General features: G+C 42.7%; 1 protein-coding gene and 5 pseudogenes across 6 annotated transcripts; 3 read left to right on the forward strand and 3 right to left on the reverse strand.

The window, feature by feature from the left end:
- Positions 1–1,025: 1,025 nt before the first annotated feature.
- On the reverse strand, positions 1,026–1,760 carry AT4G06486 (annotated as a pseudogene; the record flags this gene model as incomplete). The annotated part of the gene is made up of 1 exon: positions 1,026–1,760.
- Positions 1,761–3,339: 1,579 nt separating this feature from the next.
- On the forward strand, positions 3,340–9,279 carry AT4G06487 (annotated as a pseudogene; the record flags this gene model as incomplete). The annotated part of the gene is made up of 1 exon: positions 3,340–9,279.
- A 1,086-nt stretch (positions 9,280–10,365) lies between these two features.
- AT4G06488 lies at positions 10,366–15,288 on the reverse strand (annotated as a pseudogene; the record flags this gene model as incomplete). Its single annotated transcript has 1 exon — positions 10,366–15,288.
- Positions 15,289–19,918: 4,630 nt separating this feature from the next.
- Positions 19,919–20,587, forward strand: AT4G06489 (annotated as a pseudogene). Its single transcript has one exon.
- A 282-nt stretch (positions 20,588–20,869) lies between these two features.
- AT4G06490 (hypothetical protein (DUF3287)) lies at positions 20,870–21,310 on the forward strand (the record flags this gene model as incomplete). Its single annotated transcript, NM_178977.1, has 1 exon — positions 20,870–21,310. The coding sequence occupies one exon, from the start codon at positions 20,870–20,872 to the stop codon at positions 21,308–21,310; it is 441 nt and encodes a 146-aa protein (NP_849308.1).
- Positions 21,311–21,566: 256 nt separating this feature from the next.
- Positions 21,567–27,075, reverse strand: AT4G06491 (annotated as a pseudogene; the record flags this gene model as incomplete). The annotated part of the gene is made up of 1 exon: positions 21,567–27,075.
- Positions 27,076–27,288: the final 213 nt, after the last annotated feature.

Raw genomic sequence — 27,288 nt, forward strand, 5'->3', positions numbered from 1 at the left:
ACAAACACCCAATTGGCAACAGCGCCAAATTGATAATAGGTTTTTAAGATCAATTAATCCTAAAGCACTATCATATCGTTGTAGTACTGAAGGTTGTCAATCCAAATGGGTGTGATGCTAACAATCAAGATGTGATCAGAAGTCACTAAGTCAAGCCAAGCAATAACAGGTTGTGGTGTGTTCTAGCAGTTCTAAGTGAACATGCAGAAAACAGAAATTCAAGTAGAAACAGAAAAACACTCGACCAACACAGCTCTTTGCAGAGCACTGGGTGAGGTCGAGTGACAGGTCGAGTAACAGACAGAAAATAAAACACAGATACTCGACTGCACAGTCTGTTGCCAGACAACAGGGTGGTCGAGTATGAGGTCGAGTAACAAAAAAGAACTGCAGAAATTAAACCACAGATAACAAGATGCAGTAAACAACAGTAGAGTAAAAAAAAAATTCAATAAGATAAAAAATTTTCGAGGATGGGGTAATTGAGTAGTTTCGTTTCCTCAGTTTACAGGTGATTGACATGCTCAATAAATTAACCCTAGACAACAAGTTCATTAACAAAATCTAAGTACCACCGCAACAGAAACTCTCAAGTTAAACTAGTCCCAGACTCAATCACCATTGACGAGAGCTAACCTAACAGGCATTACGAATCACTAAGTTAAAGCCAAAACGCTCCCTGCAACAAATACCTTGGTACAGGGTCACGAATCTCTCGAATTAGTGGTTCAGACATTTCATCGAACACCTTTTGGGCGCAGAAATGTCTGGGCTCAAATTCCAGTTGATCAGAAAGCAATAGGCATTAAGACCAACTAATCCAGAAGGGATCTATCAACCAATACTCAATCACCTAGCATACTGAGAATTCTACACTACTCTAACCCATCCTCAGAAACCTATTCACTACTCAGACATCATAACAGAAAGCATAAACGTTGAACAGGTTGAAGACATGATAACAGCAGTGTAACAGCAGGATGATAACAGAATGAACTACAGTAAACGAAAATCAAGAACAAAAGCTGAATACTGAATACTGAATAGATAAAGAGAAATCAAGATTACAAAAGGTCTAGAACACAAGGTCTGCAGAATAAAACTAGATAAAAACTTCTTGTCTCCGAAAATGTGAAGTACATGCTACTTATAGCCAAATATTCCGAAATCCTAATACTCAAAACGACGAAGTATCGGGATGGATTAAGAACTGTACTCGACCCATGTCGTCAAGTGGGAGGTCGAGTGAATAGCTGGAGTCTTCTTTTCTTCCTTGTGCTCGAGTATCTGGTTGAGTGTTGAGTGCAGAATGAAGAAGACTCTGAAGCTTGCAATCGAGTATGTAGTCGAGAGGTGGTAATGGTGATATTCGACTTCAAGGTTGAGTGGTGTGGTCGAGAAGTGGTCTGGTAATGGAGGTGAAGACACTCGACCTCGTGGTCGAGTCATGTGATCGAGTGGTGGTCAGAAGATGGAGATGAAGTCACTCGACCTGGGGGTCGAGTGATGTGATCGAGTGGTGGTCAGAAGATGGAGATGAAGTCACTCGATCTGGGGGTCAAGTGATGTGATCGAGTGGTGGTGTCTTCTACTCGACCTGGGGGTCGAGTGGTCTCTTGAGATCTTGAAGCTCCTACTCGACCTCAGGGTCGAGTGGTTTGTCATGATCAGGTCCGCTTCTTCCAGTAGCTCGTCGACAGCTCCAAATCACCTGAAAACAACACAAATATGCAACATGCATGCAAAACTATCCTAACCATGCAAAGTGATGATAAATGATGTGAAATGGTATAAAACAGTGATGATATGATGCTAAAATGATGAAAAATGGATGCTCAAAACATGCAAAATACACACTTATCACACTCGACCCCGATGTCGAGTGTCTTCATCTCCATCATCTGACCACCACTCGATCACCTCACTCGACCCCAAGGTCGAGTGTTTTCATCTCTATCACCAGATCACCACTCGATCACACCACTCTACTTGGAAGTCGAGTATCACCATCACCACCACTCGACTACATACTCGATGGCAAGCTTTAGAGTCTTCTTCATTCCGCACTCAACCAGACACTCGAGCATAAGGAAGAAAAGAAGACTCCAGCTATTCACTCGACCTCCCACTTGACCACCTGGGTCGAGTACAATTCTTAATCCGTCCCAATACTGCGTCGTTTTAAGTATTAGGGTTTCAGAAATATTTCGCTATAAGTAGCATGCACTTTACATTTTCGAGAAAAAGTTTTTATCTAGTTTTATTCCGCAGACCTTGTGTTCTAAACCTTTTGTAATCCAGATTTCTCTTTATCTATTCATTATTCAGTATTCAGCTTTTGTTCTTGATTTCGTTCTACTGTTGTTCATTCTGTTATCATCCTGCTGTTACACTGTTGTTATCATGTTTTCAACTTGTTCAACGTTTATGCTTTCTGTTATGATGTCTGAGTAGTGAATAGGTTTCTGAGGATGGGTTAGAGTAGTGTAGAATTCTCAGTATGCTAGGTGATTGAGTATTGATTGATAGATCCCTTCTGGATTAGTTGTTCTTAATGCATATTGCTTTGTGATCAACTGGAATTTGAGCCCAGACATTTCCGCGCCCAAAAGTTGTTCGATGAAATGTCTGAACCACTAATTCCAGAGATTCGTGGCCCTGTACCAAGGTATTGGTTGCAGGGAGCGTTTTGGGTTTAACTTGTTGATTCGTAATGCCTGTTAGGTTAGCTCTCGTCAATGGTGATTGAGTCTGGGACTACGTTAACTGGAGGGTCTCTGTTGCGGTGGCACTTAGATTTGGTTAATGAACTTGTTGTCTAGGGTTAATTTATTGAGCATGTCAATCACCTGTAAACTGAGGAAACAAAACTACTCAATTACCCCATCCTCGGGAATTCTTTATCTGATTGAATTCTTTGTTTACTCTACTGTTGTTTACTGCATCTTGTTATCTGTCGTTTAATTTCAGCAGTTCTTTCTTGTTACTCGACCTCATACTCGACCACTCAGTTGTCTGGCAACAGACTGTGCAGTCGAGTATCTGTGTTTTATTTTTCTGTCTGTTACTCGACCTGTCACTCGACCTCACCCAGTGCTCTGCAAAGAGCTGTGTTGGTCGAGTGTTTTACTGTTTCTGCTTGAAATTCTCTTTTCTGCATGTTCACTTAGAACTGCTAGAACACACCACAACCTGTTATTGCTTGGCTTGACTTAGTGACTTCTGATCACATCTTGATTGTTAGCATCACACCCATTTGGATTGACAAGCTAAAATACTACAACGACATGATTGGTGTTTTAGGATAACTGACTTAAAAACCTGTTATCAAAATACCAGATGGCTCTAGATGCAGCGAGCAATGGTAACTTCAATACACGTTATCCAGCTGATAGAGAATCTCGCTTGTAGTAACAGCACCAAGAATGTTGACTTTGGGAGGAAGAAGATTGCTGGAGCTGTTTCAGGTAATCAAATAGCAGAGGATAAGACTATTGAGTCCGAATAGGAGTCTGAAGAGGGACTCTTCTACATAGATAGTCAGAGCTACGGAAGTTTGGACAACCATAGGGTAACTTCAGTGGGAACGGGTTTACAGGGAACCAGAGTTCATCAAACTACACTCCAAATCTTGCCTTCCAGAAAACATTTCCTCAAAGGAACTTTCAGAGGACCTATGGTAATTCAGCAAGCCCCCCCCCCTCCCTCTACCCTCATTAGAGACAAGAATGGAATCCATGCTTGAGTAGATTCTTGAGAGCCAAACAAAGCTTGTTATGGAGTTTAATGGTAGATCGACAATGATAGCTCTCACTTGAAGAAGCTAGATGTACAGGTAGCTCAAACTGCACAGTCCATTCAGAGACAAGAGGGCTTTCTTCCTGGAAAACCCTAATGCTAACCCAAGGAAGAGTTGTAATGTAACACCCGCCCCGCCTTATAGGACAAGACGACATGTTATTCATCTGATCTAGGAGGACCTATGGTAATTCAGCAAGCCCCCCCCCCTCCCTCTACCCTCATTAGAGACAAGAATGGAATCCATGCTTGAGTAGATTCTTGAGAGCCAAACAAAGCTTGTTATGGAGTTTAATGGTAGATCGACAATGATAGCTCTCACTTGAAGAAGCTAGATGTACAGGTAGCTCAAACTGCACAGTCCATTCAGAGACAAGAGGGCTTTCTTCCTGGAAAACCCTAATGCTAACCCAAGGAAGAGTTGTAATGTAACACCCGCCCCGCCTTATAGGACAAGACGACATGTTATTCATCTGATCTAGTCAAAACGTTTTCTTTAAACTTCACACACAAACAAAATATTGCACATAATTTCTCACGCTTACTAACCTGAGGAAAAAAAAGGAAAAAGAAGGGGTAAGTAAAGAATACTCATTGAGGGGAATCAACTGTGCCCACTAAAACATAGAACACTTTCTAAAGCTATACAACCATCATCATAACACATAAACTTAGAGACACACAATCAACCTAACATGCTTTAACTTCTAACAACACATTTGTAACAATCATCTTATATATATATATATATATATATTAATATAAACATACTCATCCTCGTGATGACTAGAACCTCAAAAGTGGAGGCTGGCCCTCGTGGCCCAGACACTCCCATTCCGGGCTCGTCATCCGTTTTTGACCAGCTGTTAACCCGTCGGTCAATCACTGTCCACATCACTAGGGAGACCATGGCCCATAGCTCGATTCTCCCCAGTCTTACATTCATCATACATACATACTCATAATCGTACTTAACATACACATACTTATTATATTATACATAACATCACATTATCAAACATCATACTCAACAATCAGAATGTCATATCATCATCTAATCTTCTTCTACACAATCAGATCTAAGTCTACATATCATGCGTCAAGAAGCATAACAAAAGAAAATGATAATATGTTTCGCAAATACCACCCTCACCTTAGCCTAGTTGAAGATGACAACACACTTCTCTTTCTTCCTCATTTAGACAAATTTAAGCTCTATCTTGATTCTCCTTCGATCAGGACCTCAATACACGAGTAATTAAAGCTTCTGCAAAGCTTCAGCTCTAACCGAGCTCGTTTGCGCCATCAAACAATAAAACTCGTTACGATTTACTCAATATAATTCTGTCTCAGAAACATATGCATAAGTCAGTAACCAACCGTTAGAAATGTAATCCCACCGTTGAATATGTAGTTAGTTGTACCATGAATAACTCCACAAATTTACAGCATGATCGGACTTCATTACAAGCTCCAAACGTTGTCTTCAACAAGCCATCTCGAACTGTCATTTAGGGTTTCCTAGATTTGACAGACTTTTCAGTTACTTGTCATGAAAGAAACGTGCATAATTTCTTGAATATAAACTCGATTCCAACTTTGTCAGCGGCTATAGATTCTTGATATCGTGATCTTAACATATACACCTTACTCGTGATCTGATTCCTTCCTTTCTTTGCCCAATCTCTGATTTTACTAAGAACTGCTTCATCTCACTTCTCCTTAATGACATGAACCAGATCTCTATCTCTCCATTTTCCTCCATTGCGGTGGTGACGATCCGTTCTCATCCAAAGCATCCCGCCTTCTCCACTACTCCGTTTACTTCTCTTCGATCATCTTTCTCTTTCTCATCAGGCCAAATTCACTCTATCTTAAATCAAGTTCTCTTTCTCTGATTGTGTTTAATCTCTCTCTCTCTCATCTCTCGATGAAGACAACACGTCAACATGACACAACAGTGTCACAATTAGTCTCGGCTTCCTCCACCACCACCCATGAGCTCTTTCCCTTTTCTTTGATCCAATAAATAAAACTCACCACGACGTCGTCTGTTTGGTTACTCGGAGGCGGCGGCTGCGATCCCACTATTATGCCTTAGGGTTTCTCAAGGTTTTCTTTATTTTTCATTCGCGCCCAACAACGATGGTATATATATATGCCTTTGGACTCTAAATGGGCTGTCTCATATTTCCAAAACAAAATAGCCCATCGAATGAGGGAGTGGGGTGTTACATGTAATGCCATCTTAACCAGAGATGGAGATGATGTGTGGGAAGAAGTTGATACTGAAGAAGAGCTAGAACTCGCTGCTATATAGTTGGTGTCGACCGACACCTTCCAGTGTCGATCGACACTCTATGGAACACTCTTCTCTAAGACGATTCCATATGACGGTGTCGATCGACACACCTCAAGTGTCGATCGACACTAGGTTCGGACTGCACCATATGAGGTGTGAATTCTGATGAAGCTTGAGTCTGCTTACACTCCCCCTGTCTCTTATCCGAGGACGCGTCGTTCTAAGCAGGAGATCCATGCTACTAAGTGCACAGCCATCATGGAGAAGATCCTCACTTCTCTTCCTAAGGATGTTTCTCAGACATCTTCTACTCCACTCAACAGGTATGCCAAGCGACTTGTTGACAATGGTATTAGCTCCGATGAAGCTAAATTGCTGACAAGGAACATCAGTGCAATCATGCTTCTTAAGGTTAAGAAAGAAAAGGCACAAAGAGTGGACATTGCTTAGTACATCTGTACTATCACTCCCGATCAGACCACTGAGAAGCTTCCAGATCTAGGTAGCTTTGTTCTTGATTGCTCTATCTCCACAAGCAGGTTTAGCCGCTCTTTGTGTGACCTGGGATCAAGTATCAACCTCATTCCTAAGTCTGTTGCTCAGAGACTAGGCATGACTAACTACAGGCAGACTAGAATCACTCTTTTCTTCGCGGATCGTTCCAAACGCATCCCTGAAGGAATCCTTGAAAAATGTTCCTGTTAAGTTTGATAACTCCCTAATCCCTGCTGATTTCGTGGTCCTAGACTACGATAAGGACCCCAAGGATCCTCTTATCCTTGGAAGAGCATTCATAGCTACAGCTGGTGCTAGGATTGATGTGAAGAGAGGTAGGATCTCTCTCAAAGGATGTCATTTGGAGATGGAGTTTGGTATGAATGGTTCGGAGTTCACTAAGACTATCAGTAGTATTGCCTCTAGCACAGACACACCTCCTTAGACTGCTCAGAATCCTCAGAAAGAGCCACACACAACGCTCCCGCTCCCATTAGCTCATCTCCCAATGAGAGTTGCAGAGCAACGGTGTTGATCGACACCATCCCTCCTGTCGATCGACACCCTCGGGATTCACACACAGAGGATTCTGCACATTCTCTTCAACCAACACCTCTTGCAGCCCTCTGTGATAATGACTCTATTATCTCTTCTCTTGCTTTACCTTCGATTAATTCTTTCGATTCTTTAAAGTCTGCTTCATAAAATAACAAGCCTAGAGTTCTTCGAAAGCTTGTTTCTCCTATTGTTCTTGCAGGAAACGAAGAGAGTGTCGATCGACACCACCATGAGTGTCCGAACTTCGTCCGCCATGTGCTGGCGTTATTCACCCGGGCTCGGGAAGTAAACAGAGAATTCAGCTGCCATGACCTGCTTCAGCTCTGCCAGGTCAAGACCAATGTTAGGAGTGACCAAGGGACGTACTACATTAGTGCACGTCCCGGATCTCTGGTCCTCGGCGGTTTGAAATCCTGCCGAGACACCAATTGGCGATCCAAGTATTTCTTTTTCAGAGTAGATCGTCATTCAGTTGGCAATTTTGATCCCGGGAGGATAACAAGGACCTGGTCTACCAACCTGGGTCAGATGGAGACCTGAGCCTCTTGATTTTTCTTTGTTGTTTGTGTTGAATCCTTGATTGCTTTTGCTAATCGTTAGTACTGAAACTAATTGCTTGTTTTTGATGATTTGTAGCAAGGACCAAGGAAGTTACTCTCTCGGAGACCGAACTTGAGCTGTTATCCCTTCTCCGACGTGGTCAGACTGACTGGTCCGCTTTCAGCAGCAATCGCATCGTAGCTGCTCTTGCCGTAGCTCCAGCAGTTCCCGTAGCTCCAGCAGTTCCCGCAATCGTTCCTCCAGAAGCACAGCTAGATCCAATCGAAGAGGTTTCGCGGATTGAACCGGTTCCCGAAGCTAACCTGCCTATAGGTACGAGTTCCGCTATATATATTTTTTTTTTTAAAAGTACGAGTTATTGAGACAGTTGCGCAACTTGAATTGGTTACTAACAAATGTCGTGCTCTATCTGCTCAGTTCCTCCTGACTCCAGCTCCACTTCAGAACTCCCGCTCATCAGAAGAATGAGGCGTCCAAGCCTTCGTGTTCAACGAGTCAACGCCTGGGCTCACGACCGTGATCACCCAATCGTTGAGGACGAGGCTGGGTTAGCGAACTTGCTTCGCCACATCAAAGGGAGGAACTGCCAGGTTCCTGGAGTGAAGAACATGGCCGAGGCGGCGGCCTATGCTGACATGATGGCGAAGGAGGGCGAGGTAATTATCGATAACTGTCTCCTTCTAATTTATATCTTTTCGCTAGTTATGACTTTCAGTTTTGCTTTTGGTAGGCGATAGCTGCCACAAACAAGCTGGTTGCTCTCTATGAGCAAGGTCCCCTCGGCGAATGAGCTTGAAGAAGGAAAGGCCCTCATCTGGGAGCTGACGTCAAGTGTGAAGGCTGGTCAGGATCGCGAAGTCTCGTTCCAGGTACACCTCGGTTTTGACTTGCTTATAAATAATTCGTCGATGATTTGATGATTCTGACCTGATTGTAATTTAAGGCGGAGTTCGAGAGGCTGAAAATGGAGTTGTCCACTTCAAAAGACCTCGAGAAAGGTTTTGCTGAGAAGATCGGGTTCATGGAGATGGAGATCGGGGGGTTGCAAGCTGACAAGTAGACAGTGAGGAGCCAGATCCATCGCTTGGAGCAGAAGAGGGAAGAGCTCTCCAAAAAGGTGGTGGACCTGACTTTGGTTGCACAAGGGGCAAAGAAGGCGGTTCACGATGTAAGATTGAGCTGGCTGCTGCGTATTCGAAACTGCTGGCTGGGATCAAGGAGAAGTGGGTCGCCAAAAAGGAATACACGGTATTGGAGGGGCAAACGGCTGAGGTGGAATCGAACCTGGCTTTGATCGACCAGATCACTAAGGCTGCTATTGATCTGACTGTGGAGAGACCTCGGCTTCAAGCAGAGCTGGATGACCTAGAGGCGCGGTGCAAGTCGAAGGAGGTATCAAACTTTACTCTAAGCAAGTTGGATCTCCCGCAGGTTTCAGAGATTTCGGTGGTACGTCCGATGGACGTCGACGAGCAAGGGACGCCAATTGGCTTGGATGAGTTTGGGAGCAACAAAGATGCGTTTCCGGGAGGTCTCGCGGAGGGTTCTGGTACTGTCTTCGCTACGCCAGCTGAAGAATCGAGGGAGTGATCACTTTCGCTCCTTGTTTGTTTTAGGATTTCATGTTTTGTTTCAGACTTAATGCTTGGGAAGGCTTTTATCCTTTCGTTTATTGCCTTTTGAACTTGGTGCCAGGGAAAGCTTTTATCCTTTCTTCGTTTAAGTACTCGAATGACTGGGAAGGCTTTTATCCTTTTTAACAAGTATTTTTTGTCTTACGTTCGAGTGTTGACACTTCGTTGATTTTGGCGCGAGACCACCTCGCTTTGTCCATGTTCTGGATAATGATTGGACTTGTTTCGCGTCCAAATCATTTTGGACGTGATATGGTATGTTCCTCGAAGGTTAAAACTTTGAATGAGTTTGAGTTGTTTTGTCTTGGGAACCTGTTGAAGTGCGGTCACACAAGGGACCTGCCAGATTTTGGGAGCTGGGCTTGTGGTATCGCCAGGTCGCGAATGAAACCTTCGTTTCTTCTTTGTTTACTATGTTATGCATTGATAGCGAAAGAGTTAGATTTGGTTGTAGTAGGTGAGCTCCGATGAAGCCGCAATGATGTGTTCTTATAAGTTTTAGTTCACTGTTGACTTTTTGGAAGCGAGATCACAAAATGGATCTGCCAACGTTCGGGTGTTGGGCTTTAGGTATCGAAAGATTACGAATGAGTTTTAAATCATAGTGTAAATGATTGTTTTTTGCGAAATATGATAATGAGTATCAAAATTTCCTTTTGTTCTTATCTCGAAATTGTTAAGTACAAAAGGAGGTAAAGCAAGCGACGATCGGGCGTTTGGTCATCGAGCAGGGACCTGCTCGATACTGAAGGGAGATTGAACTGTCAGGTGAGCAGCTGATCTTCGTTGATGAGAGATGCGATGTCCGTTTCCCTTGTTAAATTTTTGTCTTACAGATAGAAGGGTTGAGATGGTAATTGCATTTACGGAGGTGACTGCCTGAATACCTGGTTAGGGGATTAAGCCCTTTTGATTTGATTGAATTGGTGGCTGCGCTCTTGGGAGGAGCTGCCTACGTACCCTGCCAAGGGATCAAGCCTTATCATAGTTCGATTGTTTTTGAGTACCTATTCGTGGTATTTCTTGAGATGCATGGCGTTCCAAGGCCGTAACTCAGGTACTCTGTTGATAACTTTTACAAGCTTATAGACGTCGTCACGTACCACCTCGGTGATTCGATTGGGACCTTCCCAGTTAGTTCCCAGTTTTCCAGCGTTTAGCTCTCTCGTGTTGCTGAACACTTTTCGTAAGACGAGGTCTCCCACTTCGAATCTCCGAATTATGATATTAGAGTTATAGTAGCGGGCGGCAGCTTGTTGATAGTTTTGAACTCGGATCATTGCCTGATCTCTGCGTTCATCGATGAAGTCCATGTTGTCCTGTAATATTTGCGTGTTCAAGTCCGGGTTAGCAAGACTGGCGGTCCTTCTCACGCTTGGTACTATGGTTTCGACAGGGATTACTAGTTCTAAACCATAAGCGAGGGAGAACGGTGTTTCTTGCGTTGATTTGCGAGGTGTAGTTCGGTAGGCCCAGAGAACTCCGTGGAGCACGTCGAACCACATTGATTTTTTTGAATCAAGTCTTTTCTTGATGTTGCTAAGTATAGCTTTGTTGGAGGCTTCTGCCTGTCCGTTACCTTGTGGGTAACGGGGGGTGGATGTGGTAAGACGGATCTTCCACTTGTCGCAAAATGCTTTGATTTTTCCCGAGGTGAGGTTAGTCCCGTTATCGGTGACGATCTCATAAGGTATGCCGTGTCGGCATACGATATTTTCCCATAGGAAGTCCTCGACTTGTTTCTTGGTTACCTGTTGGAAGGCTTTAGCCTCAATCCATTTGGTAGAATAGTCGATGAGGACCAGCAGGTTTTTTAGTCTCTTCTTCCTACCGGAGGCTTCCATGGGACCTACGACGTCCATGGACCACTTCATAAATGGGTAAGGGGAAGATATCGAGGACATTTCCTCGGGAGGTTGATGAAGAGTAGGTGCGTGTCGTTGGCATTTATCGCACCTAAGTGAATGAGCTACGCAATCGGCTAGCATTGTTGGCCAGAAGTAACCTTGCTTTTTAATTTTGAGGGCGAGGGTACGTCCACTACAGTGGCTACCACATTGCCCCTCGTGCATGCTTTTCATGAGATCTTTCGTTTGTTGCCCATAGGTACACACCATGTAGGGACCTGCGACGCTGCGGTTCATCAGTCTCCCTTCCATGATGCAGTACCTTGCGCTCTGGGCTTTGGGTTTTCTGGTCTCCCACTTGTTGGGAGGTGTGATCCCTCGTTCGATGTAATCGATGATTGGGATTCTCCAGTCGTTGTACGGTTCAGGTTCGTACGAGGCAGGTTGTTCGGGGGTTCCGAGCTCTGGCTCTTCCTCCGCTGCATCTACCTCCGCGGCTGCTGTAAGGGCTCTAGCTGCGGCGGTGGTGCTTCGGGTTACTCGCGTAAAGTTGCAAGTTGCCGAGGTTTCCGTCCCAGCGTGTTTGGCCGTGTACAGGTACAACGAGTCTCCTTCTTCGGGTTTTGCGAGTATGGGTGGTTCGGACAGGTACGCTTTCAATTGTTTGAAGGCTTGCTCGCAGTCCTCGTTCCAATCAAACTTTTTATCCTCTCGGAGGAGTTGATAGAAAGGGACGCATTTATCGGTGGACCTGGATATGAACCTGTTGAGGGCGGCGATACGGCCGGTTAGTCGTTGGACCTCCCGTGCTGTTTTTGGCGACGGCATGTCGTTGAAGGCTGCAATCTGCTTAGGATTGGCCTCGATGCCTCTTTCGGTTACTAGGTATCCGAGGAATTCTCTTGAGGGAACTCCGAAAGAGCATTTCTCGGGGTTTAGTTTCATTTCGAATTTGTTTAGGATTTTGAAGCATTTTCTTAATTGCGGGACGTGGTGTTTTTTGCGAGCTGACTTGACCAGCATGTCGTCGATATAGACCTCCATCGTTTTACCTAGCTGGTCGGCGAACATTCTGTTCACCAATCTTTGGTAAGTAGCTCCAGCGTTTTTTAAACCAAAGGGTATTACTTTATAACAGTAGGTGCCTCGATCAGTTATAAAAGCTGTTTTTTCTTGGTCATCTGGGCGCATAAGTATTTGGTTGTACCCGAAGAATGCATCCATGAAGGACAATAGTTCGTGTCCCGTAGTGGCCTCAATTAGTCGGTCGATATGTGGGAGTGGGAAACTGTCTTTAGGACATGCCTTATTCAGGTCCGTAAAGTCAATGCATACTCTCCACTTCCCGTTTTTCTTTTTAACGACGACCGGGTTGGCGAGCTGTCAGGGTATTTTACTTCTCTTATCGATCCAATCTTGAGCAATCGATCAATCTGGGGACCTAGCTTGCGACGTTTCTGCTTTATAGGTCAGTAGGTCGGATCGACGTTGAGTTCGTGTGAGGTTACCTCGAGGCTTATTCCTCGGAGGTTCGCACTTGACCAGGCAAAACTGTCTTTGTTTTCTTTGAGAAAGGTTATGACATCCTCTCGTATCGCTGGGTCGAGGTCTTGACCTATCCCAACGCATCGTTTGGGATCTGATTCGTCTATGCAGACCTGTGTTATCAATGACTTTTGAGGTCCGCGTTGAGAAGGATCAAAGGATCTGACTGTTTTCATTTCCGCGAGTTTGTCTTCTATCATAAGTACTATGGGGTCAGCCTTTTTGATAAGGTCGTAGCTGCCCATATAGCATTTTCGGAAGCTGCGTTGGCTGCCGTGCACGACTGCTATTCCCTTGTCCGAGGGGAATTTAATGCATTGGTGGTAGGTTGATGGGACCGCTTTCATGGCGTGTAGCCATGGTCTTCCCAGTATTGCGTTGAAAGGAGCTTTCTTGTCGACTACGAGGAAACTCGTGAGTCGCCTCACTCCTCGTGCGACGGTTGGGAGCTGGATGGTTCCTAGAGAAAAGGTCGTATCTCCGGCGAACCCGGTAAGTGGCGTTTTCCTGCCCTGCTGCTCGGAATCGAGGTGCCCCATTCTTTTGAAGGCGTCGTAAGAGAGTACGTCAACTGAGCTTCCCGTGTCGATCATTATACGGGAGAGTTTGTAGTTGCCTACATCGATTCAAATAAAGAGAGCGTCATCGTGAGGTTTATCGAGGTCGGTGGTTTCGCTTTCCCAGAATGTGATCTGGTGGTCAGGTCCCATAATCGGGCTCTTGCCTTTTGTGTAAGAATTTGCCTTCCTCTGATGAGTTTTGATCAAATTGATTGAGTCGTTGCAGAGCTAAGACCCTTCCATGATGAAATCGATGCGTTTAGGGGAGAGGCGTAATGGAAACCTCATGTTTTTCTTATGCGGGGCAGGGAGAGGTGTGGTGACTGACCTTCCTGTCCCGCCACCTAGATCGAGTTCTGCAAAGACTAGGTCTATGCGTTCTCTCCTAACAGGTGGGGGAGAGTCACTTCCCTCCGGTGTTCGTTCTCGTTTCTTTTGCTTAAGAGTTTGCTCCTCCTCCTGTTCGTCGGGAGGAGGGGTTTCAACTTAGGGGTTTGAACTTTTTTTAGTCTTTACCCCAGCTGCGATTAACTTTTTAACGGCGGGACACTCCTCGGTGGAATGTCCTCTTTTCTTGTGGTACTTGCAATATTTTCCGAGATCAAGTTCTGGACTCTCCTCCTCAGCTGCCTCGTCTATTGCGAATAAGGTATGCTGCCCCTGCGTTTGTTTTCCTTTTTGAAGGGTTTCTTAATTGCAAGGGGAGCGTTTTGGTTTTAGATTCTTTGAATCGTAAGGCCAGCATGGCGAGCTCCTCTTCGGCTTTGGCGAAGTGGAGAGCTTTGTGAAGGGCATCGTCTAAAGAGACTGGTTGCCTAACAGTGAGTTCCTCGCGGAACCTAGAGGAGAACCAAAGGCCGTTACGAAGGGCTTCTATAGCTACCTCTTCGTTTAGGTTTGCAATTTTCGATTTGATTGCTTTGAATTTTTTGACGTAAGATCGCAGGGATTCGTTCTGAAGTTGTGTGAGACTCCATAGGTTGGCTTCAGACGTCCTGTGTTCGATAAGTACCGAATACTGTTTTAAGAAAGCGGCGGCGAGCTGGTCGAAGGTATCAATGGAGTTCCCTTCGAGGCTAGCAAACCATTCGAGGGCGTGACCTACGAGGTTTTCTGCGAAGAAACGGCAGTGACCTGCTTCGTTTTCTTCGTCTATCAGGTACGCTCGTGTTATAGCAAAACGGAAGGATCTCAGATGAGCCTTTGGGTCGTTCATTCCGTCGTACTCCGAGAAACGAAGTCTCCCGACGTCTCGGAGGCGAAAGCAAGCGATCCTATCCGTGAACGGGGTGCGCCTGGTTTCTTTAATCACGCGATCTATGTCGGGAGCATCGCTCACTGCTAAGTGCATTCGAGAATGCATTTGAGCCATGTTTGCGTTTGTTTGAGCTGCGTAATTGCGGAATGTTTCCATATCCACGACGTTACGCGGATCGACCGGTGTTTGGGGACTGTTAAGGAGGTCGCTTCCTGGTATCCGGGGAACGGATGGCAGATTAGCGATAGAGGTTCGTTGTTGCGTTGAGTTCCCGGGAATGCGGGAACTGGATGCGGTTGTTTGGTTTCTAGTCCACGTGTACCTAGGGGGTGAACAGCCCATCGGTAATAGAGGTAGGGCCGGTAGCCTTGGGAAGGCAGGCGTTGTGCTTGTTTCGTTTACTGTTGCCAGTTTTTTTACGAGAGCGTTCATAGGTGCCTGTAAAAAGGCGACCTGCCGGTTGATAGGAGGTGAGACGTCTATCGAGGCGAAATCCAGACGAGTTCTCGAAGTAGGATCGCTCGGGGAGATGGTACCTGTCAGATCTATGGGGACCTGGGCAGGAATCCCAGTTTCGCGGGGGGGGGGGGGGAATCTCCTTACCCGCGATATCGCGCTCTACCTCATGTGCCATGCGAGTAGAATCGCGTCTCTGCTGACCCACAATTGCGGCAAGGTTGCGATACGCAATTTCTTGGTTTTTGGTTAAGTTGATCAAGCTCATGATCATTGCGCAGAGCTCGGCCAATTCGCTGGCAGGTCACGGGGGGACCTGATTAGATAGGATGGCCGAGTTATCTCCGTTTGGAGGCTGTATCGTGACGTTTCGTTCTCCGCCCCTTGTTGGCGGAGGGGGAGTGATTTGGTCAGATCCAGAAGAATTCGAGTTTTGGGAGATGTTCTCCGTGTCAGTGTTATGGATAGCATCAACCTAGGCTCCGGGTCCAAAGAGTTCTTTTCTCAATCGGGTCCGATGCATATGGACTTAGTTTGGATGATCATGGCAATAGGGTAGAGCATGTTGGGAGTTCCTTTATTTTCAAAACCTCTTCCACGGGTTTGGCTTTTGTGCTTTGCTTGAGGGCAAGTAAAAGCTAAGTCTGGGAGAGTTGATATATCCCTATTTTTACTGATTTTATATATGATTTAGTTGGATCTATCATAAGTATATGTAATTGGATCTATTATTTGATGAGTCTGGTTTATAGGTGTGTAATAAGAATCAGCCTATCTACTAAGGTGAACAATTGAACTCGCTTAGAATGAATGTTTAGGTTTAAGATCGCTCGCCTCGCAAAATTGTCGCAAATCTGTAGCAAATTGCGAGGGACATTTTCCATCGCAAATATGGAAAGTAAAGAATAATAAACTTTATTCTGATTCATTTTTTTGAATCATTACAATCATTTTCTGACTCAACGCCATTATCAGATTCGCCGAATTCGTCTAATTCTTCTTCTTCTTCAAGACCGTCAGTGATGTCTTCTGATTCTCTGTTTTGTAGATCAATGTGGATAACAAGAAATGTTATTTTGTGTATATAAGTTTGTCGCTTTTTGCGAGGGACACTATGCACTCGCAAAGCCGTCGCAATTTGCGACCAAATTATTCTACAGTATTCTATTCATCTACTCGGGCTTATCGCCACCACGCGATAGTCGATAAATTATTAGCCTCACAAAATATTATTAATATATTTTTCAGTACTGAGATGGGTGGTATGGTTATTACCTTAAGAACTATTCTCTCAAATAAGAGATCAATTGCAGTATTAAGGATCGATTTCCACAAAGTTCTTTTGTTCGAATAATGAGTTAAATGTCGAGATTAAACTAGCAGGGAATGATTGAAAATAAAAGTAAACAAAGTAAAAAGACAGCAGATTGAGTTGTTGTAAACGATGAAATAAAGAGTTAGGAATAGGGTATTCTCACGAAACTATTGGTTAATAGATCTAATAAAAGCTAGGTTGTTATCGAACCATTCATAAACTCAAACTCCAATTATGGAATAACCGGTGGTGTTCTGTGAAACTCCCTATGTCTATAGCTATGAATAACCGGAGAAGTCGAGAAATCTTAACCTAAACATGCATTCTAAACGAGTTCCATTGTTCACCATAGTAGATAGGCCAATTCTTATTACACACCTATAAACCAGGCTCATCAAATAATAGATCCAACTACAGATACCTATGGTGGGCATATTTCTTGTCTGGATTCAAGATCTAGTTAATTACTCTAGACCTAGCATTAAGAATAATTAAAGATGAAGAATTCTACAGAAAACCTAACAAGGGGCGATCTACTAAACCATATGAATCCCTAATGAGAAACCCTTTTCCTAACAAGCAAACTACTTAGACATATGGAATGAAGCAAACAACATATTTGGTATAGAAAGCATAAACACAGCAAATAAGATAAGGGAAAGAAGGGATCTCTTCATTGTAATGAAAACTCAATGAATCTCTGAAGAAATGGATGAATAGCTTATATTTTTCAAAATAGGGTTTGCAAAGAACTTGATAATAGAAACTTAGGTCTAAAAACTATATAAAAACCCTATAAAACGTCCAGGGACTAATAATGCAAATAGAGAAGTCTTCTAGGGCAAATTTTCTCTTTTGTAAACTTGAAAGCGTCATGGAGTTTGCTGGGTCGAAACTGGTGTCGATCGACACCAGGAGTGTGTCGATCGACACTCCTCTGAATCTGGAACTAAAAATCGTCATTAGCTTCTTTTTGCTTAGCTTTTGCTCCAAAATGTCTCCTTATCTCCATTGTTGTCCAACTGCATATAATACCTGAAAAGACACTAAAAAGATTTGAGAAATAACATAAAGACTCAAAATCCTAACCATAAATCATAGATAAAATCAATAAAAATAGGGATATATCAATGGGCCAATATACTTTTTGACATAATTCAATAAAATAACAATACAGACAATTTTATAGAAATCTTATGTAAATATATGGTCTTATCCAATACTATAAAAACATAATTTAAGCTTTCACAATTGATCGTTTATTGAAAAAACAAACATAAATGTAGAAAATGAAAGTCAAAATTGTTTTTAACTATAACTAAATACTAAGAAATCCATTGTTATCAAACTTAACATTGTCAACATGCAAAGAAGTATAAAGTGATATTTTAATATTAAACTTTCTAGAGTGATATTTTATAATATTAAACTTTGTAGAGTGATAATTGTCTTCTTTTTTCCCTTAAAACCCAAAAAATGAAGATTTAATTTACCAAATGAGTAGATATGTGTCGGGTATAACATTTTTGGGAGAAGAGGGAACGGTTGGAAAAAAGAAAGAGTCAGTGGTCGACCAAACGAGATGGTGGCGGAGAAGGAATCCTCTGTCTCCATTAAGGAATCCTCCGGTGTGTCTCTGATAGCTTGATCTCTCCATGCCAAACATCTATCTCTCCACGCCGGAGAGGGGATCCACGACGGAGAAGAGATCTCCATGAAATTCACCACAAAAATCCCTTGAGATGATGGTTTACGTGGCACTGTACCTGCCATTTTACCCAAATCTTCATAATCCTCAGACCATTTTCTGCCAATTGCAAAGCTAATTGCACAACAAACTATAATAATGAATAAACCAAAAGGAATTAGAATTTACATTTTGTTTTATTCGATTCAAAAGAAAATGGAAATTTAGGGTTTGATAGAACCGAAGCAGAAATCGAAAAGATTTTAAAGCTCTACAAAAGTAGAAAAATCTTTTGACTTAAAACTCATCTCGAGACCCCAACTTACATCCGTCCTCGCAAATTCCCTGCATAATTGCGAGGGAGTTGTTGCTTGTAAATATTGCGACGAATTAGCGACAGGTATCTCTCGCGTCGCAAAATTCTTGAAAATTTGTAGCAAATTGCGAGGGACATTCTCCATCACAAATATCGAAAGTTAACAATAATAACATTTATTCTGATTCATTTTCTGAATCATTACAACCATTTTCTGACTCAACGCCATTATCAGATTTGCCGAATTCGTCATACTCTTCTTCTTCTTCGGAACCGTCAGTGATGTCTTCTAATTCTCTGTTTTGTAGATCAATGTGGATAACAGGAAATGTTATTTTGTAGATCTAAGTTTGTCGCTCTTTGCGAGGGACACCACTAGCGAAGTCGTCGCAATTTACAACCAAATTATTCTACAGTATTCTATTCTTCCACTCGGATTTATCGTCACCACGCGATTGTCGATAAATTATTAACCTCTATAAATTTAATAAATTTTTTCAGTACTTAGATGGGCCAATAAATATTTTTGACATATTTCGATAAAATAATAAAATAGACAATTTTTTAGAAATTTTATGTAAATATATGGTCCATCCAATACTATGAAAACCAAATTTAAGCTTTCACAATTGATCGTTTGTTGAAAAACAAACAAACATAAATGTGGAAAATGAAACTCAAAATTATTCTTAACTACAACTAAATAGTAAGATATCCATTGTTATCAAACTTAATATTGTCAACATGCAAAGAAGTATAAGGTATCATATATTATTAAACTTTGTAAAGTGAAATTTGTCTTCTCTTTTCCCAAAAACCCATAAAAATGAATATTTATTTTACCAAATGGGTAGATATGTGCCTTACCAAAAAAAAAAAAAGGTAGATATGTGTCACGTATGATATTTTCTGGAGAAGAGGGACCAGTTGGAAAAGAGTAAGAGTCAGTGGTCGACCCAAACGAGATAGTGGCGGAAAAGAGTAAAAGTCAATTGTGAAACTTAGCCTGCTGGTGTTGAATCCGAGATGGCCGTAGACTCGTAGTGGTTGTGTCCACTTTAAACTGGGGGATTGTCCCAAAATCTTAAAATTAATATTTGGACAAGTATGTTTTTTGCCTAAGGACGCTGAACAAAATATTTGCCTGAGGAGGCTTTTAAACCTTTTGTAAGTACAATCCCTAGAGGGTTTTTGCTGAGGTAGAATGCAGGTTTGCAAAGTCCAAAGTTAAATATTGTTGACCATATGGGTAAGTTACGAAATTTCTAGGCTAATCAGGCCTTTTTCTTAGGATGCGAGAACTGAGCTCTTTAAAAACGCGAATTCCCCATCTCGGGTTTAGTTAATCCGGCTCATTTATTGGACTTGGGCCTTAACTGGTTTTCTTTGTATTTAATGGGTTTTTTGTTTTTAATGCGACGGTTGCCATTACCCTTCTCGAGAAAAAAAGAAAAAGCTTCACGTCTTTGAGGAAAAAAAGAAAAAGCTTCATGTCCCAAAAATCGTTTAAACCACTCGATCATGCCATAATTATTGAAATTTGGTTCCAAGGTAAAACCTAGCCCTCTATAAATAAAAGCTTATTTGCCACCGAATTCTTCTCAAGCATGATTTCTGAAATTTACTTGATAAACACCACGAGAATGGAAAACGAAGGAGCCTCCACCGTCTGTCACTTGACCCCGACAGCCTTCTGTTTCTGTCAGGTGACGGTTTTGAACCAGCAAGTGTTCTCTTTTCCCACGCCGCTTTTCACTTTCCTTCAAAAGACAAAAAGGAGGCGTATGACTTCATGGATAAGGTTGGGATTCTCTCCTCTTTCCTTTAAAGTTGTTCTCTTTCCATACTAATCGGTTTCAATACTAGGTTGTTGACAAACATCGCCGCTTGTCCGATGAGAGGCAGCGTTTAGGCCTCAAAAGGCAAACGCTCGAGGCTCGCATCGCTCGAGTAGAAAGGAAGGTGAGGGCCATGGAGAGTGATCCCTTTCAATGGGAGTGGAGGAACTTCAATTGCGTAGCCAGAATCCCGACTATGCTCCGTATGTACCTTTGCGCTCGTGGTCAAGTTCCTGGTCACGTAAATGCTCCAGTCGAAGTGGTCCCGTCCGACAGCGAGGAGGACAACAACGAGGAGGACGACAGCAACCCTTGGAAACTTGTCAAGAATGACTTTGAAGCGGACGACAAAAACAAAGCGTCCACTTTGAACGCCGAACCGGCGATGAAGGAGCCTATTCTTGAGCCACTTCCATAAATGTCTCCCGAACTCGCCACTTTAGTTTTTTTTCTATTTTCTTTTGAACTTGCTATGGGCTCCTGCTCATTTTTAATTTATGAAAACTTTCCTATTTTCTTTGATTTTTAAATACTCGTCTTAGAAACATGTTTTAAATGCAGGGCAGATTGGAAGGCGTGAGTTTTTCCGGGAATCAATATGATCTAGAATGGGATTGCGATCTTCAAGGGTTACAAAATCCTTATAAATCACAACTCCCAGTCCTCTTTACTTTTTATCTAAATTTTCTTGTTGCAGCTATGCAGGTTAACCTTCGATGTTCGGAATCCATGCTAGATTTTTCCAGAGTCGGGATGATGGAAGAAGACATCCCAAACGTGCCGGGAAGAGGGACTTCTCCACCTCATGGCTATTTGAGGTCCCAAATCCTAGCTCTATGTGTGATGATCAAGGGACTTTTGGATAGAGATCAAGAAATCGCGATGGCATTCATCAAAGCTCTTGCTGTTCAGCACCAGAAGCGTACGATGGAGAGAAGAAATATTCGCAAAAAGATTAACCGAATGTTACTCAGAGTCACCGCGATAACAAGGGAACTTCACAACCTGAATTCCCACCCTGGAGATTGGATCGAACTTGGAATCTCCAAGTTCGCTCGCATACCGGACTGTATGATGTCGAACCTCGACCTCGCTGGTCAAGGAGTCCAAGTGTTTTGCAAATCGAGAAGAGTTTCTTAACTCGAAGTGTGTGCGTGTTGAGACTTCGTCTTCTTTGCTTACTAATTAAATAAGTGTAGTTTTGTTTCCTGTATTTGCATGTTCGCACAGTCAAACTTTTCCTTGCTTTGTTTGTTCACACAGTTGAACTCCTTTCCCTTTTAATGAATAAAACAAATTTTATTCGTAGCTAAACTCTTTTCCGAGCTGCCTATGTACCTATTTCGGGATCAAGGCACAGCGCAGTTCATGTACATAACAAAACGCGTGTTCCTTAAACATAAAACTGCTTTAAATTCACCATATTCCAAGGACGCTGGACTGGCCTGTCTTCTAGATCATTTAACCTGTAAACACCATTCCGAACCACTTCGTTAACAATGTAAGGTCCTTCCCAATTAATGCCGAGCTTGCCTGCTTCTTCCTTTTTTTTATTGTCAAAAACACGCTTTAGGACGTAATCACCTATAAACAAAGGTCTGTTTTTGATCTTGAAATTGTAATATCGAGCTGCTGGCTGTTGGTAATTCTGAATTCGGATTAAAGCTTCGTCTCGCCTCTCGTTGATGGTATCTAACGAATCATCGAGCATTGTAGAAATTTCTTCTTCATTTAGGGGAGCCTCTGTTCGACGAAGTCCATGCACGTTGAGTTTGGCTGGAATAACTGCCTCCATCCCATACACTAAAGAAAATGGAGTTTCCCCGATAGAACTCTCAGGAGTTATGCGGTAAGCCCATAAGACAGGTTGAAGCTCGTCTAACCATCCTCCCTTTAGATGATTGAAGCGCTTTTTTAGATTGCTTAGGATTGTCTTGTTTGCTGCTTCGGCTTTACCATTTCCTTGTGGAAATCGCGGGGTGTAATAACTGACTTTGATTCCCCAATCCAAACAGAAAGCTTCGAATTCGTGTGAAATAAGCTTTGGTCCGTTGTCTTTGACTGACTCATATGGAACACCATGCCGGCATATGATATTTTCCAAATGAAAGTTTTTATCGTCGAGTCCTTGATGCTTACATATGCCTCGGCCTCAATCCACCTCGAAAAGTAATCAGTTAAGACAAAGAGATACTGTACACCTCGAGTTGATCTGTGCAATGGTCCAATGATATCCATCGACCACCTCATAAACGGGTACGGGGCGGAGATGGAGGAAAATAACTTTGTAGGCTGGTGGATTAGAGGTGCATGAAGTTGGCAACGTTTACACCGCTGGGCGTACTTAACATAATCTGTGATCATAGTGGGCCAATAATATCCCATTCTTTTAGTTTTAAAAGCCATGGCCCTTCTTGATGAATGACTCCTACACAAACCTTTGTGTACTTTGTTCAGGACAATTTCCACTTCGGGTCCAAAGATGCATAATAAATAAGGGTCACTGACACCTCGTCTATACAATGCGTCCTTTGTCAAACCAAATTTCGCGGTAACGATTCTCATTTTCCTGGCTTGCCACTTATTTTTTGGGAGCTCGCCTGTCACAATGTAATGCTTTATTGGCTCCCTCTAATCAACCCCCCAATCTTTAGCCAGAATTTGGTCAACCTCGTGAAATACTCGTGGCTCCGGTTTGGGATTCTCATTTGGTTCGAGGATATCTTCCTTGGTTTGTGGCTCAGTTTGTGCCTATGGGACTATATCCTTTGTTAGGTCAACGGGCTCCTTGCTTAAGCTTTTTTTGGGTACACCGGGATCGGATACGTTTAACCTTTTTGACTTCCTCTGCTTGACAGGTGGTAACTCTATCTCAAGTTCGCCACGATCACGTGCCGCAGCTCGAGACCTTGTAATGATGAGGGTCTCTTTCTCCTCCTTAATGTTTCGGTCGAAATGCATTCTACCGGAATGACTCTTTTTACCTCAGGATCTGACGTTGACACCAGTGCTGCAAGCGCGTCCGCGGTTGTATTTTCTCCTCAGGTATGCGAATGAGTTCGAATTTCTTGAAATTCTTAGCCAGATCTTTAACTACTTCGAGATATGCTTCCATTCTTGAATCTTTGACTTCATAATCTCCATTGAACTGGTTAACAAGTAGTTGCGAATCACAATAAGCAACTACTTCTTCAGCTCCAATTCCTTGTGACAACCTAAGTCTTGCAATTAGAGCTTCATACTCTGCCTCATTGTTAGAAGCACTAAATAAAATGATTGCTCAAGGACTTCCAAAGTGGGAGATTCCAACTTTATCCCCACTTCGGATCCCTGTTTTGACAAAGATCCGTCAACATGCAACTTTCCAAGTTTGATTTTTTGGTTGCTCCGACGCACAAAGTACTAGTAGTTCGGTCAGGAAATCTGCCAAAACTTGGGCCTTCATGCTAACTCGGCTTTTGTACTCTATATCATACTCACTTAGCTCCAATGCCCACTTTACCAACCTCCCAGATTGACTTGGACTGTGAAGTATTGTTCGAAGTGGCTGTTTGGTTAACACCTCGATAGGATGAGACTAGAAGTATGGACGCAGCTTCCGGGCGGAGGTTACCACCGCAAGTGCGAGTTTTTCCATCATTGTATATCTGGTTTCTAGATCTGTCATCGACTTACTTATGTAATAAATCGGCTTTTGTTCTCTGCGATCTTCCCGTATCAAGACTCCGCTAACCGCATGGTTTGACAATGAAATGTACAAATAAAGCTTTTCATCCACTTCGGGTTTGGACAACACGGGTGGAGTTGTTATGTACGCCTTGAGCTGTCCAAATGCCTCTTCACATTTCTCATCCCAAAGAAATCCTTTGTTTCCTTATAGAATTTGGTAAAAAGGTAAAAATTTGTCTGTTGATCTTGAAATAAAGCGGTTCAAAGCTGCGATCTAACCAGTTAAACGCTGTACTTCTTTGAAGTTTTTTGGAGATGACATATTGAAAAAGACGTTGATTTGGTCGGATTGGCTTCAATTCCCTTTTTCGTCACAATGTAACCTAGGAACTCTCCGGACGGGACTCCGAATGTGCACTTTGTAGGATTCAACTTCATTTGGTATTGATTGAGAATTTCAAAATATTCTTCTAAATGCTTGAAGTGATCTTCTTTCTTCAGCGACTTGACCAACATATTATCTATGTAAACTTCCATTGTCTTTCCACGATGCTCGTGGAATATTTTATTGACCAATCGCTGATGAGTAGCTCATGCATTTTTTAAACCAAAAGGCATTACCTTGTAACAGTAAATACCTCTATCTTTGATAAAGGACGCCTTCTCTTGGTTTTCGGGATTCATCATTATTTGATTATATCCCGAGAAAGCGTCCATGAAAGTTAGTAACTCATTCCCAGCAGTGGATTCCACGAGACGATTTATATGCAGAAGTGGGAAACTATCCTTTGGGCATGCTTTGTTGAGGTCAGTGAAGTCGATGCAAACTCTATCTTTTCCATTCTTCATTTTGACCACAACGGTGTTTGCCACCCAATCTAGGTATTGTACTTCCCTTATGGACCATATCCTTAAGAGCTTATCCACTTCGTCATTTACTGCCTAGCCTCCTTCCACTGCGAGTTTTCTTCTTTTTTGTTTTACAGGCTTGAATCTTGGATCCACGTTAAGCTCGTGGCAGACTATGCTTGGATCTATTTAAGGCATATCCGATGCCGACCATGCAAATGATGCCTTGTTTTTCCTCAAAAGTTCTATTATGGCTTCTTTTATTTCCCCGGTTAGATTAGATCCAATTCAAACTTTCTGATCTGGTTTGTCTTCCTCTAACATTACTTCGATCACCACATCATCCACTTTCTGCCCACTAGGAAATCTCGGGATTATTCCTTTCTTCGCAGGCTTCGTTAATTGCTTTTGGACCTTCAAACGTTGGCTCTCTAGATAACATGTCTGCGAAGCTTCTTGATCTCCCCGAATTGTTTCTACTCCCCTTGGAGTTGGAAATTTGATGCATTGATGATAAGAAGAGGGGATCGCCTTCATTTGATAAATCCAGGGAGTCCCGAGGATGATGTTGTAGGCTGCTGGTTAATCAAAAATGACAAAGTCCACGATCTTTGACATTTTTACGGCTAGAACCGGTAGCCTGATTGTTCCAAGAGATATGGTCGAATCGCTTGTGAATACCACGAAAGGAGATGGAGGCCCTACTATGTCCGCCCGACTTATTCCCATTCTTTCTGAAGTTCTTAGAAAGATTAAATCAACGGAGTTGCCAATATCGACAAGAATTCTTGACACTTCGAAGTTAGCGTAATACAATGTAATGACTAGAGCGTCATCATGAGGCCTTTCAAGGTGTCGTGTTTCTTTCTCGTCAAATGATATTGAAGCGCCTTGGTAGTCAATTTCTTCGCTCAAGCTCGATTTAAGTAACACATTTAGCCTATGCTTTTTGATTGCACTGATACCATATCGGCAAAGTTTGGAGCCTCCAAGGATTATATTGATCTTTCGCTTCAAACTCCCAGGTTCTTCCTCGTTAAACGGCCTCGGTCTTTTGGAGTTTTGAAGTTCGGAATTATCCCTTGCTTCTTAATATTTCTTCATGAAATCGTCTCTATTGAATTTGGAAAGATCTTCGCTGGCCCATAGCTTAGCGAGATGTCTTTTGAGGACACTACAATCTTTGGTTAGATGTATGTCATAGTACAGACTTTCATCTCGAACCCAAGTGTTCGACTTTCCTTTTCCTTGGATTTGCCTGCCGACGTTGGTGTTGAAAGGCTGCGATCCAAACTTCTTTGGTCCTTGGTTTTCCTTGGGCTCGAACTTCTTGGCAGGGAAAGTGATTGCCAGTGTTGCCTGTTTATTCCTTTTTGTAAAGCTTTCTTTTTCGTCTTCGACTTCCATCCACTTGGTTGCTCGGAAAAGTGCATCTTGGATTGTGTACGGCTTGTGAAGTATTATATCTTCTTTAAACGTTGAATCATGCCACAATCCTTTTCGTCGGGCAGATAATGCTGATTGTTGTGACATCCTTTGGAACTTTGAAAGTACAACTTTGAACTTGGTGATAAAAATCTGAAGTGAATCATTCGGCCCTTGTGACAGATTTGTAAGATCGGTGTTTGAAATGCTTTTATCCATAAGAATAAAATACTGTTTCAAAAACACGGCTGATAATTCGTTAAAGTTATTGATTGAACCTGGCTCTAATTAAGTGAACCACATCAATGCTTGTCCGCAAAGATTCTCAGAAAAAAGTTTGCAGTACCCTGTGTCCTCCTCAGCTTCATCTAAGTTGACTCGTCTTGTGGCAATTAGAAAAGCTGCGAGATAGCTTTTTGGATCTTCCAAACCGTTGTAAGGTTCTAGGTTGAGTTTCCGAGAATCTGTGATTCTCAAACTTGTTGTGGGATGAAAGGTGTTTGCTTGGCTTGTTCGATGACCCGATTGATATCAGGTTCCAAACTAGTGGCCTGAGGGAACTTTGTTCTCATTTCTTTCAGTTCCCGGCTAACCTTCCTCATGGTTTTGAACTGGACGAGGCTTTCTTTCTCGTGTTGATCTGCAAATTGGTCTTCGCCCCTGAGCTGTGTTTCCCCATCCTCCGGATGAACTACCGTGTTAGCGGCATCAGGAGTTGTTTGTTCGCTGGTTCCATTTCGCGCAAGGGAGCTTGGCGAATTGAACATAGTACTTCGGACTCCAACAGGGTTTCCTACATTCATAAAACGAATACGAGATTGTATAGTGCTAACAATTTAACTAAGAGATAACTGGGTTGTTTGTAGCATTTCGACAGCCTTTTCCACATCCGAGAATTTCTATGACATTACCGACATGGTTTGCTGCATAGTTTTGAGAGTTTCGGCTAATGATGCACTAATGGCGTCTTCTCCGGCCAAAATGTGGATGTCGGATTCACACACTCAAGTATTTTATTTATTTAGTGAGAACAATTATCCTTGAGGACAAAAATTGGATAAAAAAAGCTATGAATTGATATCAAAATGACTATAGTAAGTTTACAAAAAATGTGTGTTCGGTTCATGGTTCTTGGCCCTATTACTTATACCCAAGAATTATACTTAATTCTCATT

Source organism: Arabidopsis thaliana, chromosome 4, assembly GCF_000001735.4.
Source record: "Arabidopsis thaliana chromosome 4, partial sequence".
Lineage (NCBI taxonomy): Eukaryota > Viridiplantae > Streptophyta > Magnoliopsida > Brassicales > Brassicaceae > Arabidopsis > Arabidopsis thaliana.